The 21,985-nt window shown below is 44.7% G+C and overlaps 1 protein-coding gene across 1 annotated transcript in view; it reads left to right on the top strand.

Annotated features, from left to right (window-relative positions):
• The window catches only part of CAMKV (CaM kinase like vesicle associated), a 174,122-nt gene that overhangs the window by 109,897 nt on the left and 42,240 nt on the right, over positions 1-21,985 (top strand). Inside the window, exons 2-4 of the mRNA XM_082265293.1 lie at positions 2,929-3,030; positions 6,143-6,274; positions 11,658-11,732. Coding sequence (XP_082121419.1) covers positions 2,936-3,030; positions 6,143-6,274; positions 11,658-11,732 — 302 coding nt within the window. The 5' untranslated portion in view covers positions 2,929-2,935. The remainder of the gene's footprint in view (positions 1-2,928; positions 3,031-6,142; positions 6,275-11,657; positions 11,733-21,985) is intronic.

The raw sequence follows: 21,985 nt of genomic DNA, 5'->3' as shown, positions 1-21,985 counted from the left end.
AGGAGGAGAGAGGGGGGTGAAAAAGAGAGCGGAAAGGATAGAGAGGAGAGGAGAGGAGAGGTGGAAAAGGGTGCAAGTAAGAGGGTGTAAATGGAAGGAAGGAGAGAGGGGAGGATGAAGGAAGGCAGGAAGAATAAGTGTGTGAGAGGAGAAAGTTGAAGGTCAGCACGCGTGTGTGAAGGAAGGTGGGGGGGGGGGGGTGTGAAGGAAGGTGGGGGGGGGGCATTAGATTGTAGGATTTGTTGCAGTGTGGAACTTTATGGTTTATCGTGGTCCTGAAGTCAATGACAAAATCCGTTGGTGCAATTAAATCACATAATATAAAATATTTACAGACACCTCGTACCTCATCTGTGACCCCCCTCTCCCCAATCTCCAATATTTCACATTGAAAGCAAAAAGAGCGAAGACATTATTTCCCGTCCATGTCTGGAGGAGCACCCAGAGATCCTGAATTGTCTTCCTCCATCCTAACATTATGTAACCATCAGATTTCGGTGGGAAGCCCATCGTACATGTTTATGATTCGAGGTTTTTATATTTTGTACTCTTGTTGTTACAACCAAAATAAACACAAGATGAAAGAAAATCTCATCCCCAGATTTACAGATTTCAATAGGACCCCCTTACCCCCCCCCCCCCCCCCCCAATATGTGTTATACTTTATACTGATATTAAAGTGACTTTTCTAATGTAAAGAAGACGATTTACTAAAAAAAGAACATTCACTTAAGCTGGCAATACATTATAAAATTTTCTTGTACAATTTCTGTGCAATCTCCTTTAGATTTACCTTCAACCATGTAGTGCGGGGGCCTACCTGATTGCATACAACAAGGATCCTCAAACTATGGCCCTCCAGATCTTGCTGAACTACACATCCCATGAGGCATTGTAAAACTCTGACATTCACAGACATGACTAGGCATGATGGGAATTGTAGTTCCTCTACAACTGGAGGGCCATAGTCAGTGGTGTATTTAGGTTTTGTGCTGCCCTAGGCCTGACTAAACTTGGGCACCCCCTAATTTAAATACGATCCACCCCTTCCTGTCTGTAGTCTGTCCAAATGTCCTCACCGGTGGATATTATCACAGCGCAGGTAGCAGTGTGACCGCTTTATAGGGGTGCCAGACTGATTTGCCTCCTGGACCCTGCCCTCTGGCCCAATTTGCCCCATAAGACTGGCACTATACTAAAAGTGTAGCGCAAGCCAGCGGGGACCCTTTTCGTCAAGAGTCGGGAGTATGCTGTTTATTTTTCGTGCGGGGTGCAGCTTTTTTGCTGCCCCCCTTCAAAGTGTCGCCCTAGGCCTGGGCCTTGTTGGCCTAGGCTAAGATACAGCACTGGCCATAGTTTGAAGACCCATGGCATACAGCCTGAACGTTTTTGGGTTTCACCTCATATTATGTAGTTTTTGGAAAATTGAACAATAAGATTGTATAATGTATGGCCAGCTTTAAAATGGTAGATGATTTTGCTAAGTGAACGGTCTCTTCTCTGCTCCTTTAGTAAATCCCCCCCACTCCTGTCCTAACTGCAAGCCTTCCTACCCCCCCCCCCTCATCTCCCTCCCTCCTGTCCTGACTGCAAGCCTTCCTACCCCCCCCCCCCAATCCCCCCTCCTGTCCTGACTGCAAGCCTTACTACCCCCCCATCACCCCCTCCTGTCCTGACTGCAAGCCTTCCTACCCCCCATCACCCCCTCCTGTCCTGGCTGCAAGCCTTCCTACCCCCCATCCCCCCTCCTGTCCTGACTGCAAGCCTTCCTACCCCCCCCAATCCCCCCTCCTCCTGTCCTGACTGCAAGCCTTCCTACCCCCCACCCCCCTCCTGTCCTGACTGCAAGCCTTCCTACCCCCCCTAAATCCCCCCCCCATCCTGACTGCAAGCCTTCCTACCCCCCCATCCCCCCCTCCTGTCCTGACTGCAAGCCTTCCTACCCCCCTCCCCCAATCCCCCCTCCTTCTGTCCTGACTGCAAGCCTTCCTACCCCCCCCATCCCCCCTCCTGTCCTGACTGCAAGCCTTCCTACCCCCCCATCCCCCCCTCCTGTCCTGACTGCAAGCCTTCCTACCCCCCATCGCCCCCTCCTGTCCCGGCTGCAAGCCTTCCTACCCCCCCATCCCCCCTCCTGTCCTGACTGCAAGCCTTCCTACCCCCCCCCCAATCCCCCCTCCTCCTGTCCTGACTGCAAGCCTTCCTACCCTCCCATCCCCCCCTCCTGTCCCGACTGCAAGCCTTCCTACCCCCCCCCACCCCCCGTCCTGACTGCAAGCCTTCCTATCCCCCCATCCCCCCCTCCTATCCTGGCTGCAAGCCTTCCTACCCCCCATCCCCCTCCTGTCCTGACTGCAAGCCTTCCTAACCCACCCCCATTCCCCCCTCCTGTCTTGACTGCAAGCCTTCCTACCCCCATCCCCCCTCCTGTCCTTACTGCAAGCCTTCCTACCCCCCCACCCCCCCTCCTGTCCTGGCTGCAAGCCTTTCTACCCCCCCCCCACCCCCCTCCTGTCCTGACTGCAAGCCTTCCTACCCCCCCCCATCCCCCCCCCCCTGTCCTAAATGCAAGCCTTCCTACCCCCCCCCTCCATCCCTTCTCCTGTCCTGACTGCAAGCCTTCCTACCCCCCCCCCCCCATCCCCCCTCCTGTCCTGACTGCAAACCTTCCTACCCCCCCCCTCCTGTCCTTACTGCAAGCCTTCCTACTCCCTCCTGTCCTGACTGCAAGCCTTCCTACCCCCATTCCCCATCCCCCCCGGCCGAGTCCAGGACAATGATGTGTGTGATTCGGGTTGAGTAGTGAGACATCAGTTATTCCTCATGATTAATATTGGGATCTGATAACAATGTAACCTGTTATATTATCTGCCCCGGAGGATGATGGGCCGTGGACTCTATCACTTACGCTGTCCCCTCTCCCTGCAGGCGGGCAATGCCGTTTGGATGTGTGACGTTAGGTGACAAAAAGGATTACAATCAACCCACAGAAGTCAGCGACAAGTATGACTTGGGCCAGCTCATCAAGACGTGAGTATGAATGATGAAATGCCCACTTTCTTCTACCGCATAGAAGAACCCACTTTAACTCGATTTTTCCTGATCAATATCAATATCAATAATCAATATATTGTAAGATTCCATCATTTGTAGAGATCTTCCCTTCTGTTCTCCTCTAGCATTTCCTAGTCTCATGCTGACCCTGCAATGAGAGAAAAAAAAGAATATCAAATCTTATAATGTATTATGTGTTTTATTTTTAATATAGGGACTTTTTTATATTTTGGTATAATTAAATCATGTATGGGAAATGTGCAGTTGATGATTGTGATGCATAAAAAAAATATATATAGTACAAATGTACGAATTTGTTTTTTCCAATGACAATAAATTTGCTATTCTATTCTATTCTATTCTATTTTATTCTATTGTATTATATTCTATTCTATATTATTCTATTCTATTCTACTAAACTAACCATGAAGTGTGCACACTCCTAGTGACAGGAGCCAAACCCATGGTTGTCCGCAGAACTTTTTTTTGGAGGGGGGGACATCATTTTACGGTCACCCATGCTCCGCCCCTTTTCGACAATGACATCATTCACTGCGTGAGCCGCGACTCACCAGTATTTATTTTTAAAGGGGGAACGGCAGAATTTATTTGTAAAACATTTGTTAACCTAAAAAGAAAAAAAAAATATTGATCCTGTTCCCTTAACCACTTCTGGACCGGAAGGATTTTCCCCCGTAATGACCAGGCAATTTTTTGCGATTCGGCACTGCTTTCATTTAACTGACAATTTCACGTTCATGCGACGCTGTACCTACATAAAAATGTTGTCCTTTTTTTCCCACAAATAGATCTTTCTTTTGGTGGTATTTGATCACCTCTGCGATTTTTATTTTTTGCGCTATAAACAAAAATAGAGCAACAATTCTGAAAAATAAAAAAAAAACAATATTTTTCACATTCTGCTATATAACATTCCCAAAAAAAAAAAAAAAAAAAAAACAAATTTTTTTTAACATTTTAGGCCAATTTGTTTTCTGCTACATATTTTTGTAAAAAAAAAATCGCAATAGGTGTATTTTGATTGGTTTGCGCAAACGATATCGCGTCTACTAACTACGGGAAAGATTTATGTAATTTTTGTTTTTTTTTACTAGTAATGGCGGCGATCTGTGATTTTTAGCGGGACTGCAACATTGCGGCGGACAGATCGGACCCCTAACTGACATTTTTGACACTTTTGGGGGGACCAGTGACATTACTACAGTAATCAGTGCTAAAAATATGCACTGTCACTGTACTAATGACACTGGCAGGGAAGGAGTTAACACAGTGGGTGATCAAGGGGTTAAATGTGTACCTAGGGGAGTGATTCTAACTGTATGGGAGATGGGCCTTTTAAATGACCACAGAGACCTGTGATCCTATATAGAAGGATCACAGGGGCTCTGTGATCATTCCAGAAGAAGAACCGTCAGCTGTGTTTACAGCTGTGTCAGTGCCCGCCCCCTGCCTCCCTGCCTGTCTGCTCCTGTGTCAGTGCCCCCCCCCCCCTCCCCTCCTGCTGCTGAAGTTTCATTTAAAGTTTCATATCCTGTCTACAGTCTGTTTAATAATCCTATGTGCCCCCTGTGTCTGTTTTTTAAAAATAAGCCGCTCTTTACCAGTTTTCAGAGCGTCGATTGCCGCTCACATGACCTGCCGCCTCTCTCCTCCTCCCCTCCCGACTGACGTCAGCAGGGAATCTTCGGCTCCACTCACTGCAGGCAGCTGTCAGACGGAGAGAGGAAAGAGCCGGCGGGTCACGTGAGCGGCAATCAGCACTCTGAAATCTGGTAAAGAATATTTTATTTTTTTAAAACACAGACACAAGGGCATGGGCACACAGGATTAATAAACAGACAAGGCAGGATTGTATAAAGTGGCTTAAAGCGGCGTTCTGGCCTATTTTTCAACTTTACTGATTCCTGGAGTGCTCGCTATGCTCATGAACAATTGGGCAGTTTCGATTTTTTATGGGGGTCCCTGACCTTATTTTCAGGGCACTTCCTCCTTCTCTCCCCTCTGCAGCCGCGGCCGCCGACGTCCCTTCCGCCTTTGCATTGCGTCCTGGGAGCTGTTGGTCATCACTCCCAGGAGGCAATGGGCAGTGACGTGGGCGGCCGGCCGCTCCTCTCCTTTATGCCGATCGCATAGTACAGCGCATGCGTGAGATTTCCAGGTGCATTCTGGGTAGCCAGAATGAACTGGAATCAGGAAGGAGGACACAGCAGATTACACTGCGGCTTCAGATGCCCACATCTAAGATGGCCGCGCTCAGACAGCGTTTTTAAAAGTAAGATTTTGACTAAAATCCAATACCGTACACCTTGTAAGTATGAGAATAGCGGTTCTGTAAAGGGCGATGGATTAGTATTATAGGGGTATTTTTAGATAAAAAATGTATTTGAGGCCGGAATTCCGCTTTAACAACCACTTTAAAGGGGAAGTTGAGATTTCGGGGGGGGGGGGGGTGGGCGACTTGCCCCCCCTTGCTCTCCCTTGCGAACGCCCATGGCCATGCTGTGCTATACTAGAGAAATAGGAGGGGGAACTACAGTCACATGGCCTACAGATGGCTAAAAAAAAACATGGCAGGGAATTTGCTGCAGGTTATTAAAAAAAAAAAAAGGCAGAGTCAACAGAAGATGAAAATGGGCAAAAAGGAACCAAAAGGGGTAATTTTAGCGATTATCCTGTAGATGGAATAATGGTGCCTATACAGTAGACGAAAAATCGCTTGAAAATCTGTTATTTGGACCATTTGTTTGCTTTTTGTCCAGTTAATGGGCACACAGAACTTTTTTTTCGACTTTTCAGAGCCAAAAACTCAAAGTTACAGGTTGGAAAACTTCCTGGGGGGGGGGGGGGGGGAAGCGAACGATAAATTGAAAGGTTAATGTGACAAAACCGACAAAAACTGATTAATTTATGTCCATTGAATGATTTATCGTTCAAAATTTGGTCATCACATGATGGCGACCAAATGTTTGCTCTCACGACAAAGTGGTCGTTATTTGAAAATGAGTTTGAACAATTATTTGTATAGTGTATGGCTAACATAAGACACCACAAATGTTTTACCTGACAGAGAGGAATTCTGCGAAGTCTTCAGAGCCAAAGACAAATCATCGGGAAAACTCTACACCTGCAAACGTTTCCTGAAGAGAGATGGGCGCAAAGTCCGGAAGGCGGCCAAAAATGAGATTAACATCCTAAAAATGTGAGCTATGAAGATTGCTCCCCTATATATCTGTATATATACAACTGTGAGGATTATCCCCTATACACCTGTATATATACAACTGTGAGGATTATCCCCTATACACCTGTATATATACCACTGTGAGGATTATCCCCTATATACCTGTGTATACCACTGTGAGGATTATCCTCTATATACCTGTATATACCACTGTGAGAATTATCCCCTGTATACCTGTATATATACCACTGTGAGGATTATCCCCTATATACCTGTATATACCACTGTGAGGATTATCCCCTATATACCTGTATATATACCACTGTGAGGATTATCCCCTATATACCTGTATATACCACTGTGAGGATTATCCCCTATATACCTGTATATATACCACTGTGAGGATTATCCCCTATACACCTGTATATATACCACTGTGAGGATTATCCCCTATACACCTGTATATATACAACTGTGAGGATTATCCCCTATACACCTGTATATATACAACTGTGAGGATTATCCCCTATATACCTGTGTATACCACTGTGAGGATTATCCTCTATATACCTGTATATACCACTGTGAGAATTATCCCCTATATACCTGTATATATACCACTGTGAGGATTATCCCCTATATACCTGTATATACCACTGTGAGGATTATCCCCTATATACCTGTATATATACCACTGTGAGGATTATCCCCTATATACCTGTATATACCACTGTGAGGATTATCCCCTATATACCTGTATATATACCACTGTGAGGATTATCCCCTATATATCTGTATATATACCACTGTGAGGATTATACCCTATACACCTGTATATATACCACTGTGAGGATTATCACCTATACACCTGTATATATACCACTATGGGGATTATCCCCTATACACCTGTATATATACCACTATGGGGATTATCCCCTATATACCTGTATATATACCACTGTGAGGATTACCCCCTATACACCTGTATATATACCACTGTGAGGATTATCCCCTATACACCTGTATATATACCACTGTGAGGATTATCCCCTATACAACTGTATATATACCACTGTGAGGATTATCCCCTATACACCTGTATATATACCACTGTGAGGATTATCCCCTATACACCTGTATATATACCACTGTGAGGATTATCCCCTATATACCTGTATATATACCACTGTGAGGATTATCCCCTATATACCTGTATATATACCACTGTGAGGATTATCCCCTATATACCTGTATATATACCACTGTGAGGATTATCCCCTATATACCTGTATATATACCACTGTGAGGATTATCCCCTATATACCTGTGTATACCACTGTGAGGATTATCCTCTATATACCTGTATATACCACTGTGAGAATTATCCCCTATATACCTGTATATATACCACTGTGAGGATTATCCCCTATATACCTGTATATACCACTGTGAGGATTATCCCCTATACACCTGTATATATACCACTGTGAGGATTATCCCCTATACACCTGTATATATACCACTGTGAGGATTATCCCCTATATACCTGTATATATACCACTGTGAGGATTATCCCCTATATACCTGTATATATACCACTGTGAGGATTATCCCCTATATACCTGTATATATACCACTGTGAGGATTATCCCCTATATACCTGTATATATACCACTGTGAGGATTATCCCCTATATACCTGTATATATACGACTATGGGGATTATCCCCATATACACCTGTATATATACCACTGTGAGGATTATCCCCTATATACCTGTATATATACCACTGTGAGGATTATCCCCTATACACCTGTATATATACCACTGTGAGGATTATCCCCTATACACCTGTATATATACCACTGTGAGGATTATCCCCTATACACCTGTATATATACCACTATGGGGATTATCCCCTATACACCTGTATATATACCACTATGGGGATTATCCCCTATATACCTGTATATATACCACTGTGAGGATTACCCCCTATACACCTGTATATATACCACTGTGAGGATTATCCCCTATACACCTGTATATATACCACTATGGGGATTATCCCCTATACACCTGTATATATACCACTATGGGGATTATCCCCTATATACCTGTATATATACCACTGTGAGGATTACCCCCTATACACCTGTATATATACCACTGTGAGGATTATCCCCTATACACCTGTATATATACCACTGTGAGGATTATCCCCTATACAACTGTATATATACCACTGTGAGGATTATCCCCTATACACCTGTATATATACCACTGTGAGGATTATCCCCTATACACCTGTATATATACCACTGTGAGGATTATCCCCTATATACCTGTATATATACCACTGTGAGGATTATCCCCTATACACCTGTATATATACCACTGTGAGGATTATCCCCTATATACCTGTATATATACCACTGTGAGGATTATCCCCTATACACCTGTATATATACCACTGTGAGGATTATCCCCTATACACCTGTATATATACCACTATGGGGATTATCCCCTATATACCTGTATATATACCACTGTGAGGATTATCCCCTATATACCTGTATATATACCACTGTGAGGATTATCCCCTATATACCTGTATATATACGACTATGGGGATTATCCCCATATACACCTGTATATATACCACTGTGAGGATTATCCCCTATATACCTGTATATATACCACTGTGAGGATTATCCCCTATACACCTGTATATATACCACTGTGAGGATTATCCCCTATATACCTGTATATATACCACTGTGAGGATTATCCCCTATACACCTGTATATATACCACTGTGAGGATTATCCCCTATACACCTGTATATATACCACTGTGAGGATTATCCCCTATACACCTGTATATATACCACTGTGAGGATTATCCCCTATACACCTGTATATATACCACTGTGAGGATTATCCCCTATACACCTGTATATATACAACTGTGAGGATTATCCCCTATACACCTGTATATATACAACTGTGAGGATTATCCCCTATATACCTGTGTATACCACTGTGAGGATTATCCTCTATATACCTGTATATACCACTGTGAGAATTATCCCCTATATACCTGTATATATACCACTGTGAGGATTATCCCCTATATACCTGTATATACCACTGTGAGGATTATCCCCTATATACCTGTATATATACCACTGTGAGGATTATCCCCTATATACCTGTATATACCACTGTGAGGATTATCCCCTATATACCTGTATATATACCACTGTGAGGATTATCCCCTATATATCTGTATATATACCACTGTGAGGATTATCCCCTATACACCTGTATATATACCACTGTGAGGATTATCACCTATACACCTGTATATATACCACTATGGGGATTATCCCCTATACACCTGTATATATACCACTATGGGGATTATCCCCTATATACCTGTATATATACCACTGTGAGGATTACCCCCTATACACCTGTATATATACCACTGTGAGGATTATCCCCTATACACCTGTATATATACCACTGTGAGGATTATCCCCTATACAACTGTATATATACCACTGTGAGGATTATCCCCTATACACCTGTATATATACCACTGTGAGGATTATCCCCTATACACCTGTATATATACCACTGTGAGGATTATCCCCTATATACCTGTATATATACCACTGTGAGGATTATCCCCTATATACCTGTATATATACCACTGTGAGGATTATCCCCTATATACCTGTATATATACCACTGTGAGGATTATCCCCTATATACCTGTATATATACCACTGTGAGGATTATCCCCTATATACCTGTATATATACGACTATGGGGATTATCCCCATATACACCTGTATATATACCACTGTGAGGATTATCCCCTATATACCTGTATATATACCACTGTGAGGATTATCCCCTATACACCTGTATATATACCACTGTGAGGATTATCCCCTATACACCTGTATATATACCACTGTGAGGATTATCCCCTATATACCTGTATATATACCACTGTGAGGATTATCCCCTATATACCTGTATATATACGACTATGGGGATTATCCCCATATACACCTGTATATATACCACTGTGAGGATTATCCCCTATATACCTGTATATATACCACTGTGAGGATTATCCCCTATATATCTGTATATATACCACTGTGAGGATTATCCCCTATACACCTGTATATATACCACTGTGAGGATTATCACCTATACACCTGTATATATACCACTATGGGGATTATCCCCTATACACCTGTATATATACAACTATGGGGATTATCCCCTATATACCTGTATATATACCACTGTGAGGATTACCCCCTATACACCTGTATATATACCACTGTGAGGATTATCCCCTATACACCTGTATATATACCACTGTGAGGATTATCCCCTATACAACTGTATATATACCACTGTGAGGATTATCCCCTATACACCTGTATATATACCACTGTGAGGATTATCCCCTATACACCTGTATATATACCACTGTGAGGATTATCCCCTATATACCTGTATATATACCACTGTGAGGATTATCCCCTATATACCTGTATATATACCACTGTGAGGATTATCCCCTATATACCTGTATATATACCACTGTGAGGATTATCCCCTATATACCTGTATATATACCACTGTGAGGATTATCCCCTATATACCTGTATATATACGACTATGGGGATTATCCCCATATACACCTGTATATATACCACTGTGAGGATTATCCCCTATATACCTGTATATATACCACTGTGAGGATTATCCCCTATATACCTGTATATATACGACTATGGGGATTATCCCCATATACACCTGTATATATACCACTGTGAGGATTATCCCCTATATACCTGTATATATACCACTGTGAGGATTATCCCCTATACACCTGTATATATACCACTGTGAGGATTATCCCCTATACACCTGTATATATACCACTGTGAGGATTATCCCCTATACACCTGTATATATACCACTATGAGGATTATCCCCTATACACCTGTATATATACCACTATGGGGATTATCCCCTATACACCTGTATATATACCACTATGGGGATTATCCCCTATATACCTGTATATATACCACTGTGAGGATTACCCCCTATACACCTGTATATATACCACTTTGAGGATTATCCCCTATATACCTGTATATATACCACTGTGAGGATTATCCCCTATATACCTGTATATATACGACTATGGGGATTATCCCCATATACACCTGTATATATACCACTGTGAGGATTATCCCCATATACACCTGTATATATACCACTGTGAGGATTATCCCCTATATACCTGTGTATATATACCACTGTGAGGCCTCAGTGTCACCCCATTTCTTTCCTCGCAGGGTGAAGCACCCCAACATCCTGCAGCTGGTCGATGTGTTTGAGACAAAGAAGGAATATTTCATCTTCCTGGAGCTGTGAGTATTTTCCATCTTATTTACAGTCTGAGCCATTAATGTGGAGCTGCACATCACACAGCACATCACACAGCACATCACACAGCACATCACACAGCACATCACACAATACATGTACGGCAACTCTTCACCCCACTGAAATGCTTGATAATATATTAGAGCACCTTTGCTGTTCACACTCCTGACACAGAGGGAGCCACCATTCTTCAGAGTCTTCTGTGTCCTCTCCTCGCCTGGGACTATGAAGGATCACTACCCCAATAGTGACCTACTTATTGTTCCTTCTTTTACTTTAAGTCTAACTAAACTCCTGTTCCTGCTCCCAGAGCCTGAAACATGTAGGATGACAAAAATTACCTGACAGTGTCGGCCAATTCCTAAAGTTTTTGCAATTTTCTGTTTTCTAAGCACCATTGACCTTGACCATCATTCAGTCCCTAGAGGCACCCTGTCCACTGTCTAGTCCATAGAGGAGCCTTGACTACTGTTCAGTTCAGAGAGGCTCCCTCGCCACTAACCAATCCCTAGATTGGCCCCTAACTACTCTGTCTAGTTCCTAGAGGAGCTTTGACCACCTTCCTTTCCCCATGAGGCACCCTGAGCAATGACAAGTCCCAGGAGGCATCATATATGCTGTCTGGTCTATGAAGGAGCCTTGACCACCATGCATTCAATAAAGGCTCTCTGACCATTTGCCAGTCTCTAGAGGCAAACTAACTATCATCCTCTTCTAGAAGCACTTACTTCTCTGTCCAGTTCCTAGAGGAGCCCTGACCATCATTTAGCCCCAAGAGGCACCCTGACCACTGATCAGTCCTGAGAGGCATCCTGTCTTCTGTCCAGGTCTCTAGAGAAGCCTTAACCACCGTCCAGTCCATAGAGGCTCTCTAACCACTGGCCAGTCCCTAGAGGTGCCCTAAATACCATCCTGTTCTAGAAGCACTGTCTGATCCCTAGAAGTGCCCTAACAACTTTCCTGTTCTAGAGGCGCCAATTCCTCTCTCCGGTTCCTAGAGGAGCTTTGACCACCTTCCAGTCCCCACGAGGCACCCTGAGCAATGACCAGTCCCGTGAGGTGTCCTGTCCCCTGTCGAGTCTCTAGAGGTGCCTTGACCACCATCCAGTCCATAGAGGCTCTCTCACCACTGGCCAGTCCCCAGAGGCACACTAACTACCATTCTGTTCTAGAGCTGCCCACTTCTCTGTTTGGTCCTTAGAGGTGCCCTGACCACTGTCCAGTCCTAAAAGACACACTAACAACTGTCCAGTCCCTAGAGACACCCTGTCCACTGTCCAGTTTCAAGAGAAGCCTTGACCACTGTCCAATCCCTAGAGAAGCCAGGACCACTGTCCGGTCCCTAGAAAAGCCTTGACCACTGTCCAGTCCCTAGAGAAGTCTTGACCACTGTCCAGTCTCTAGAGAAGCCTTGACCACTGTCTATTCCCTAGAAAAGCCTTGACCACTGTCCAGTCCCTAGAAAAGCCTTGACCACTGTCCAGTCCCTAGAGAAGTCTTGACCACTGTCCAGTCTCTAGAGAAGCCTTGACCACTGTCTATTCCCTAGAAAAGCCTTGACCACTGTCTATTCCCTAGAAAAGCCTTGACCACTGTCCATTCTCTAGAGAAGTCTTGACCACTGTCCAGTCTCTAGAGAAGTCTTGACCACTGTCTATTCCCTAGAAAAGCCTTGACCACTGTCCAGTCCCTAGAAAAGCCTTGACCACTGTCCAGTCTCTAGAGAAGCCTTGACCACTGTCCAGTCTCTAGAGAAGCCTTGACCACTGTCTATTCCCTAGAGTCCCCCCCCCCACACGCATAATAGGAGCAGGACGCACTATAATGGCCTGGGTAATTGAATGGACCCCAATACACCAGGAGTCCAGAGCTAATAATTACTTCCCACAGGGCCCTACCTCCAGAGGAACAGAGTGATGACCAACCATAAAATGGCCGGGTGGAAGGGGTACCTCTCCCCCCACCCCCCTCAGACAGCACTATTTGGGCACAGGCCCCATCCCCTGTGTTAATCTTTTATAATCTGGTGAAGCTGCAGAGACATCCTCATTCCCCATCATTATGGAGGCCGTGACTTTCTCTACAATAGCGAACCGTGTTGTCATCTCAGAGTTGCAGCAGATGTCCCCAGACTCCGATGTTCTCTTTTCTGCCTTGAACAAAGCTGTAATAAACTTTGATGAAGCCGAAATGTGTGATGTGAAGCTTCTGTCCCCTCTATCAGGCCATGTTTTATGGATTTCCTCCCTGGAGCAGAGGGGGGATGTATTGGAGAGCTGTGGAACTAATGACTGAACCTGTATAATAGATGACCGGAGCCACCATGTTTAGAAGTGATGAGCCGCCATGTTAAGGAATATTACTCTGTACATAGAAATGATTTCCAGTATGGAGAGTGCTCAAGCTTTAGGGGTTACATTTACATGTTACTGCAACACGTGACAACGCACTTCGCATGCATTGCCATTCATTTTTGAAGGGCACCCCAATGCACTTTCACGAGGGAGCTGCAGCAATAACTCTTACCTACAACTAAAGACACATCAAAAACGTAATCTTCTTAATTGTGGAGTCACGTCACCACGTCACGATTGACTTTCTCACGGCGTCCAGCGCCAGTGGAAATCGCAACCTTGTTGGGCTTTGATGCAGCACAGGATGACACGACGCTCACACTGTGCTCTGTGTTATGTCATGCACAGCAGGTTGGAGTACTACTCTCCTCCTGGCAGGTTATCAGCGACGGGACTTAGTGCTGGGGTCCTGCTTGAGTGTCTTCATGTATAGGGTGTTCTAGCTCAGCTCTGCCTCCACAATCCAGGAGGAAATCCAATATAAGACCCCATGTGGGTTATGAAGGTAATCTCCAGTTCTAAATGTTCCAAAATCCCAATAACATCCCATCCTTAACCAACTACCAACCGCGACATTAGATGTTCCCATCCTTACCCAACTACCAACCGCGACATTAGGTGTTCCCATCCTTAACCAACTACCAACCGCGACATTAGATGTTCCCATCCTTAACCAACTACCAAACGCGACATTAGATGTTCTCATCCTTAACCAACTACCAACTGCGACATTAGATGTTCCCATCCTTAGCCAACTACCAAACGCGACATTAGATGTTCCCATCCATACCCAACTACCAAATGCGACATTAGATGTTCCCATCCTTAACCAACTACCAACCGCGACATTAGATGTTCCCATCCTTAACCAACTACCAAACGCGACATTAGATGTTCCCATCCTTAACCAACTACTAACCGCGACATTAGGTGTTCCCATCCTTAACCAACTACCAACCGCAACATTAGATGTTCCCATCCTTAACCAACTACCAAACGCGACATTAGATGTTCCCATCCTTAACCAACTACCAACCGCGACATTAGATGTTCCCATTCTTAACCAACTACCAACCGCAACATTAGATGTTCCCATCCTTAACCAACTACCAAACGCGACATTAGATGTTCCCATCCTTAACCAACTACCAAACGCGACATTAGATGTTCCCATCCTTAACCAACTACCAACCGCGACATTAGATGTTCCCATCCTTAACCAACTACCAACCGCAACATTAGATGTTCCCATTCTTAACCAACTACCAACCGCGACATTAGGTGTTCCCATTCTTAACCAACTACCAACCGCGACATTAGATGTTCCCATCCTTAACCAACTACCAACCGCGACATTAGATGTTCCCATCCTTAACCAACTACCAACCGCGACTTTAGATGTTCCCATCCTTAACCAACTACCAACCGCAACATTAGATGTTCCCATCCTTAACCAACTACCAACCGCAACATTAGATGTTCCCATTCTTAACCAACTACCAACCGCGACATTAGGTGTTCCCATTCTTAACCAACTACCAACTGCGACATTAGGTGTTCCCATCCTTAACCAACTACCAACCGCAACATTAGATGTTCCCATCCTTAACCAACTACCAACCGCGACATTAGGTGTTCCCATCCTTAACCAACTACCAACCGCAACATTAGACGTTCCCATCCTTAACCAACTACCAACCGCAACATTAGATGTTCCCATCCTTAACCAACTACCAACCGCGACATTAGGTGTTCCCATTCTTAACCAACTACCAACCGCGACATTAGGTGTTCCCATTCTTAACCAACTACCAACCGCGACATTAGGTGTTCCCATCCTTAACCAACTACCAACCGCAACATTAGACGTTCCCATCCTTAACCAACTACCAACCGCAACATTAGATGTTCCCATCCTTAACCAACTACCAACCGCGACATTAGGTGTTCCCATTCTTAACCAACTACCAACCGCGACATTAGGTGTTCCCATTCTTAACCAACTACCAACCGCGACATTAGGTGTTCCCATCCTTAACCAACTACCAACCGCAACATTAGATGTTCCCATCCTTAACCAACTACCAACCGCGACATTAGGTGTTCCCATCCTTAACCAACTACCAACCGCGACATTAGATGTTCCCATCCTTAACCAACTACCAACCGCAACATTAGATGTTCCCATCCTTAACCAACTGCCAACCGCGACATTAGATGTTCCCATCCTTAACCAACTACCAACCGCGACATTAGATGTTCCCATCCTTAACCAACTACCAACCGCGACATTAGATGTTCCCATCCTTAACCAACTACCAACCGCGACATTAGATGTTCCCATCCTTAACCAACTACCAACCGCGACATTAGATGTTCCCATCCTTAACCAACTACCAACCGCGACATTAGATGTTCCCATTCTTAACCAACTACCAACCGCGACATTAGGTGTTCCCATCCTTACCCAACTACCAACCGCGACATTAGGTGTTCCCATCCTTAACCAACTACCAACCGCGACATTAGATGTTCCCATTCTTAACCAACTACCAACCGCGACATTAGATGTTCCCATCCTTAACCAACTACCAACCGCGACATTAGATGTTCCCATTCTTAACCAACTACCAACCGCGACATTAGGTGTTCCCATCCTTAACCAACTACCAACCGCGACATTAGATGTTCCCATTCTTAACCAACTACCAACCGCGACATTAGGTGTTCCCATCCTTACCCAACTACCAACGGCGACATTAGGTGTTCCCATCCTTACCCAACTACCAACCGCAACATTAGATGTTCCCATCCTTAACCAACTACCAACCGCAACATTAGGTGTTCCCATCCTTACCCAACTACCAACCGCAACATTAGATGTTCCCATCCTTAACCAACTACCAACCGCGACATTAGATGTTCCCATCCTTAACCAACTACCAACCGCAACATTAGATGTTCCCATTCTTAACCAACTACCAACCGCGACATTAGGTGTTCCTCAACCTTTTTTCAGACACAAGACCCTTTAAATGTACACAAAATCTTAAGGCACCCCAGTCTACATTGCACACCACAGAAATATGACTTATCAATGGGAAACCTGAGCCTGGGGTGATGCATCCCCCCCCCTCCTTTTTAAGGTCAGAGTCCCTCCATCACATCTTAGGTTCCTCTTCATGTCAGTGTCCCACCTTCACATGATTGGTTCCCCTTCATATCACAGTATCACCATCACATGAGAAGTCCACCCTTCATGTCAGAGTCCCACCATCACATTAGAGGTTCCCCTTCACGTCGGAGTCTCACCATTACATTAGAAGTCCACCCTGCATGTCAGAGTCCCACCATCACAACAGAGGTCCAACCTTAATGTCAAAGTCTCATCAATACATCAGAGGTCCCCCTTTATATCCGAGTCCTACTATCACATCAGAGGTCCCCCTTCATATCCGAGTCCCACTATCACATCAGAGGTCCCCCATTCATGTCAGGGTCCCACCATCACATCAAAGGTCCACCTTCATGTCAAAGTCCCATCAATACATCAGACGTCCTTCTTCATGTCAGAGTCCCACCATCACATCAGAAGTCCCCCCTTCATGTTACAGTCCCACCATCACATGAGAGGTTCCTCTTCATGTCAGAGTCCCACCAATACACCAAAGGTCCAACCTTCATGTCAGAGTCCCACCAACACATCATAGGCCCCCCTTCATGTCAGAGTACCACCATCACATGAGAGGTTCCTCTTCATGTCGGAGTCTCCAGTCTCCATTACTTTAGAAGTCCACCTTTTATGTCAGAGTCCCACCATCACAGCAGAAGTCCAACCTTCATGTCAGAGTCTCACTAATACCTCAGAGGTCCCCCTTCATGTCTGAGTCCCACTATCACATCAGAGGTCCCCCTTCATGTCGGAGTCCCACTATCACATCAGAGGTCCCCCCTTCCTGTCAGAGTCCCACTATCACATCAAAAGTCCAACCTTCTTGTCAGAGTCCCACCATCACATCAGAAGTCCCCCCTTCATGTTACAGTCCCACCATCACATGAGAGGTTCCTCTTCATGTCAGAGTCCCACCAATACACCAAAGGTCCAACCTTCATGTCAGAGTCCCACCAACACATCATAGGCCCCCCTTCATGTCAGAGTACCACCATCACATGAGAGGTTCCTCTTCATGTCGGAGTCTCCATTACTTTAGAAGTCCACCTTTTATGTCAGAGTCCCACCATCACAGCAGAAGTCCAACCTTCATGTCAGAGTCTCACTAATACCTCAGAGGTCCCCCTTCATGTCTGAGTCCCACTATCACATCAGAGGTCCCCCTTCATGTCAGAGTCCCACCATCACATCAGAGGTCCCCCCCTTCATGTCAGAGTCCCACCATCACATCAAAGGTCCAACCTTAATGTCAAAGTCCCACCATCACATCAAAGGTCCACCTTCATGTCAGAGTCCCATCAATACATCAGAGGTCCCCCTTCATGTAAGAGTCCCACCAATACATCAAAGGTCCCCCTTCATGTCACTGTCAGAGTCACACCATCACATCCGAAGTCCAACCTTCATGTCAGAGACCCACCATCAAATCTGAGGTCCACCTTCATGTCAGAGTCCGACCATTACATCAGAAGGCAAACCTTCATGTCAGAGACCCACCATCAAATCTTAGGTTTCCCTTCATGTCAGAGTCCCACCTATACATGAGAGGTATCCCTTTATGTCAGAGTCTCACCATTACATCTTAGGTTCTCCTTCATGTCTAAGTCCCACCATCACATCAGAAGTCCACCCTTCATGTCAGAGTTCCACCATCACAGCAGAGGTCCAACCTTCATATCAGAGTCAGCCCCATCACATCAGATCCCCCCCCCCCCTTCATATCAGAGTCAGCCCTATTACATCAGAAGTCCAACCTTCATGTCAGAGTTCCCCCATCACATCAGATCCCCCCCCCCCCTTCATATCAGAGTCAGCGCTATTACATCAGAAGTCCAGCCTTCATGTCAGAGTTTCCCCATCACATCAGAAGTCCAGCGTAAAAAAAAACGTAAAATGTTAGCATTTACAAATGTGTTTGTTACAATGTTTTCAACCTCCTTACCTCCCCCGCAATGATGAAAACAGTGTAACAAATTTGTGAAATATAACATTTTATATGTTTTGTGTCATTCTCATTTTTACCAGCATAGTATTGGAGTTATTGACCTAAGTCACGTTAGTTTCGTTGGTTTAGAATCCAAGAGAAAAGTCCAAAGTGTCCTTGTGTTTCGGTCATGACGTGATGTTGGATATACTCAATCCAAATTAAAAGAATTCGGATGACCTGCAAAGGTGTAGACCAATCAAAAGACCGTGAAATGATTTCTGATTGGCCGCTGTGGATTTGAGGCTAAGAAATAATGGCAATGAAAAATTTTACAGTATTTCTGATTGGTCACTTTGGGCATCAACATCTCTTCTCATTTCCCTTAGTTTGAGTGAATCTGACCCTTTGCGTGTTACGTCATCTGATAAATATGAAAGCAGGTACTTGCTGTGGTATTTCCAGTAAATCAGTACATTTTGGTATAACTAAGTAAAGCATCCAGTACCATCAGACTGTCTTATTCTGGTGTTTCACTGCAGCACTTATAAAATTCCAATCATGTCCTGGGCGGTCAGAGCTTATGCAGAAGGAGCTGTGAGTGGAATCAGAAGTCTTGCAGCAGTTGATATATTATTGTGGACAGGAAATTGTCATTCTTGTCTATGTTATCTGGTATCTAACAGCACAGAGCAGTTCCTTGCGCTGCACTACATAGGCGCATTGCAGTCTCAGAACATTTGCTGCCTCTGGGACTGCCAGAGATACACAGTGCTGGGGCGACACACAGTGGTAGAATTAGGAAGTGCGCTGCAGACCTGATATAGAGAGTCAACAGCAGGTCACAAGAGTCCCTCAGCAAAGTCCAGAAAGCCGCAATTCTCAACTGGTGGCAGTGGGGTTGATTTACTAAAACTGGAGCACTCAGAATCTGGTGCAGCTGTGCATGGAAGCCAATCAGCTTCTAAAGCCCCGTACACACGTACTGATCGTCGGCCGAACGATCGGCCGTCTTTTGTTCAGGGCTGTCGTGTCGGTTGACAACTGCAAAAGACTGCACACGAATTTTGTCGGCCAACAACAGCCGACTGCAGAAGTGATGTCATGTGATGGTTAACTTTGCTTGTCTTTTTTCTTCTCTGAGCATGCCCAGTCTTGCTAATCTGCTGTCTGTCGGCCGAAATCTGTACTGACTGGCGAACAATTGGCCGTTCTGGTGTTGGCCAACAAAAATTTTAATGCCTGCACGACAGATTCTGTTCGGCCGAAAATGCGCTGTCGGCTGTCGGAAGCATCATACTAACAAGCCGACAATCGGCCGATCGGTTGTCGGCCGAATATTTACGGCCGACAATCGGTACGTGTGTACGGGGCTTAACTCTAGCTTGTTCAATGAAGCTTTGACAATTAAACCTGGAAGTTGATTGATCTCAATGCAGAGCTGCATCAGATTTTGCACTCTCCAAGTTTTATTAAATCTCCCCCAATGTGTCTCTTTTTGGTTGCTGAGTATATAAAGAAAAGTACCGTATCTTGGTGGTTATTACAAAGGGCTTAACCTTTTTGCTGCCAGAGCTGTTTTTGCATTTTTGTGCACACATGTTTAACCAGTTCTGGACCAGAAGGATTTGCCCCCTTAATGACCAGGCCATTTTTTGCGATTCGGCACTGCGTCATTTTAAATGGACAATTACGCAGTTGTGTGATGCTGTACCCAAATACAATTGATGTCTTTTTATCCCCACAAACAGAGCTTTATTTTGGTGGTATTTGATCACCTGTGCTATTTTTATTTTTTGTGCTATAAACAAAAAAAGAGCGACAATTCTGAAAAAAAAAAAAAAAAAAAACATTTTTCACATTCTGCTATATAACATTCCCAATAATAAAATGTAAAAATCTAAATTTTTCATCATTTTAGGCCAATTTGTATTCTGCTACATTTTGTATGTAAAATAAAAATCGCAGTAAGTGTATTTTGATTGGTTTGCGCATAAATTATCGTGTCTACAATCTAAAGTCATTTTTATTTATTTATTTATTTTTTACTAGTAATGGCGGCGATCTACGATGTTTAGCGAGACTGCAACATTGTGGCGGACAGATTGGACCCCTAACTGACATTTTTGGGGAGATCAGTGACATTACTACAGTAATCAGTGCTAAAAATATGCACTGTCACTGTAATAATGACACTGGCAGGGAAGGGGTTAACCCAGGGGCGATCAAAGGGTTAAATGTATGCCTAGGGGCTGTTTTCTAACTGTGAGGGGGACGGGCTTGTGGAATCAACACAGAGACCTGGGATCCTAAATAGGAGGATCACAGGATCTCTGTGTTGATTCCTGAGAGAACAACAGTCTGCTGTGTTTACAACAGCAGACTACCGTTTTCTCTCTACGGGGAGCGATCGCGGGTGCCCCGTGCCAATCACGGCTGCCGGCCCCTGTGAATCAGCTTCCCCGCTGGCGAATGGGGACGCGCCAAGATCACTCCCGCAGGTCGCCGTACAGGTACGGCAATTCACGCAGCCGAGCCAGCCTGCCACAGTATATATTCGGCGGGCGGCCGGCAAGTGGTAACAGAACATTTTTATTTTGCTTAACTTTTTTATTCATCACGTAGAGGACAAAGAGTTCCCAATGTGATGATTTTTTGGTGACAGGTTCTCTTTAATGAGACATGCAGGGCCCCAATATCTCTCCTGTGCTCCACTGAATGTATTTCAATGCAGAGCGCCCCCCCCCCCCTGCCCCAAAGCACCCATCCCCTATGTTGAGTGCATGT

Source organism: Pelophylax lessonae (assembly GCF_965119305.1).
Source record: "Pelophylax lessonae genome assembly, chromosome: 8".
Taxonomy (NCBI): Eukaryota; Metazoa; Chordata; class Amphibia; order Anura; family Ranidae; genus Pelophylax; species Pelophylax lessonae.
Note: the sequence above shows the minus strand (reverse complement) of the source record. Positions and strands in the feature narration are given on the sequence as shown.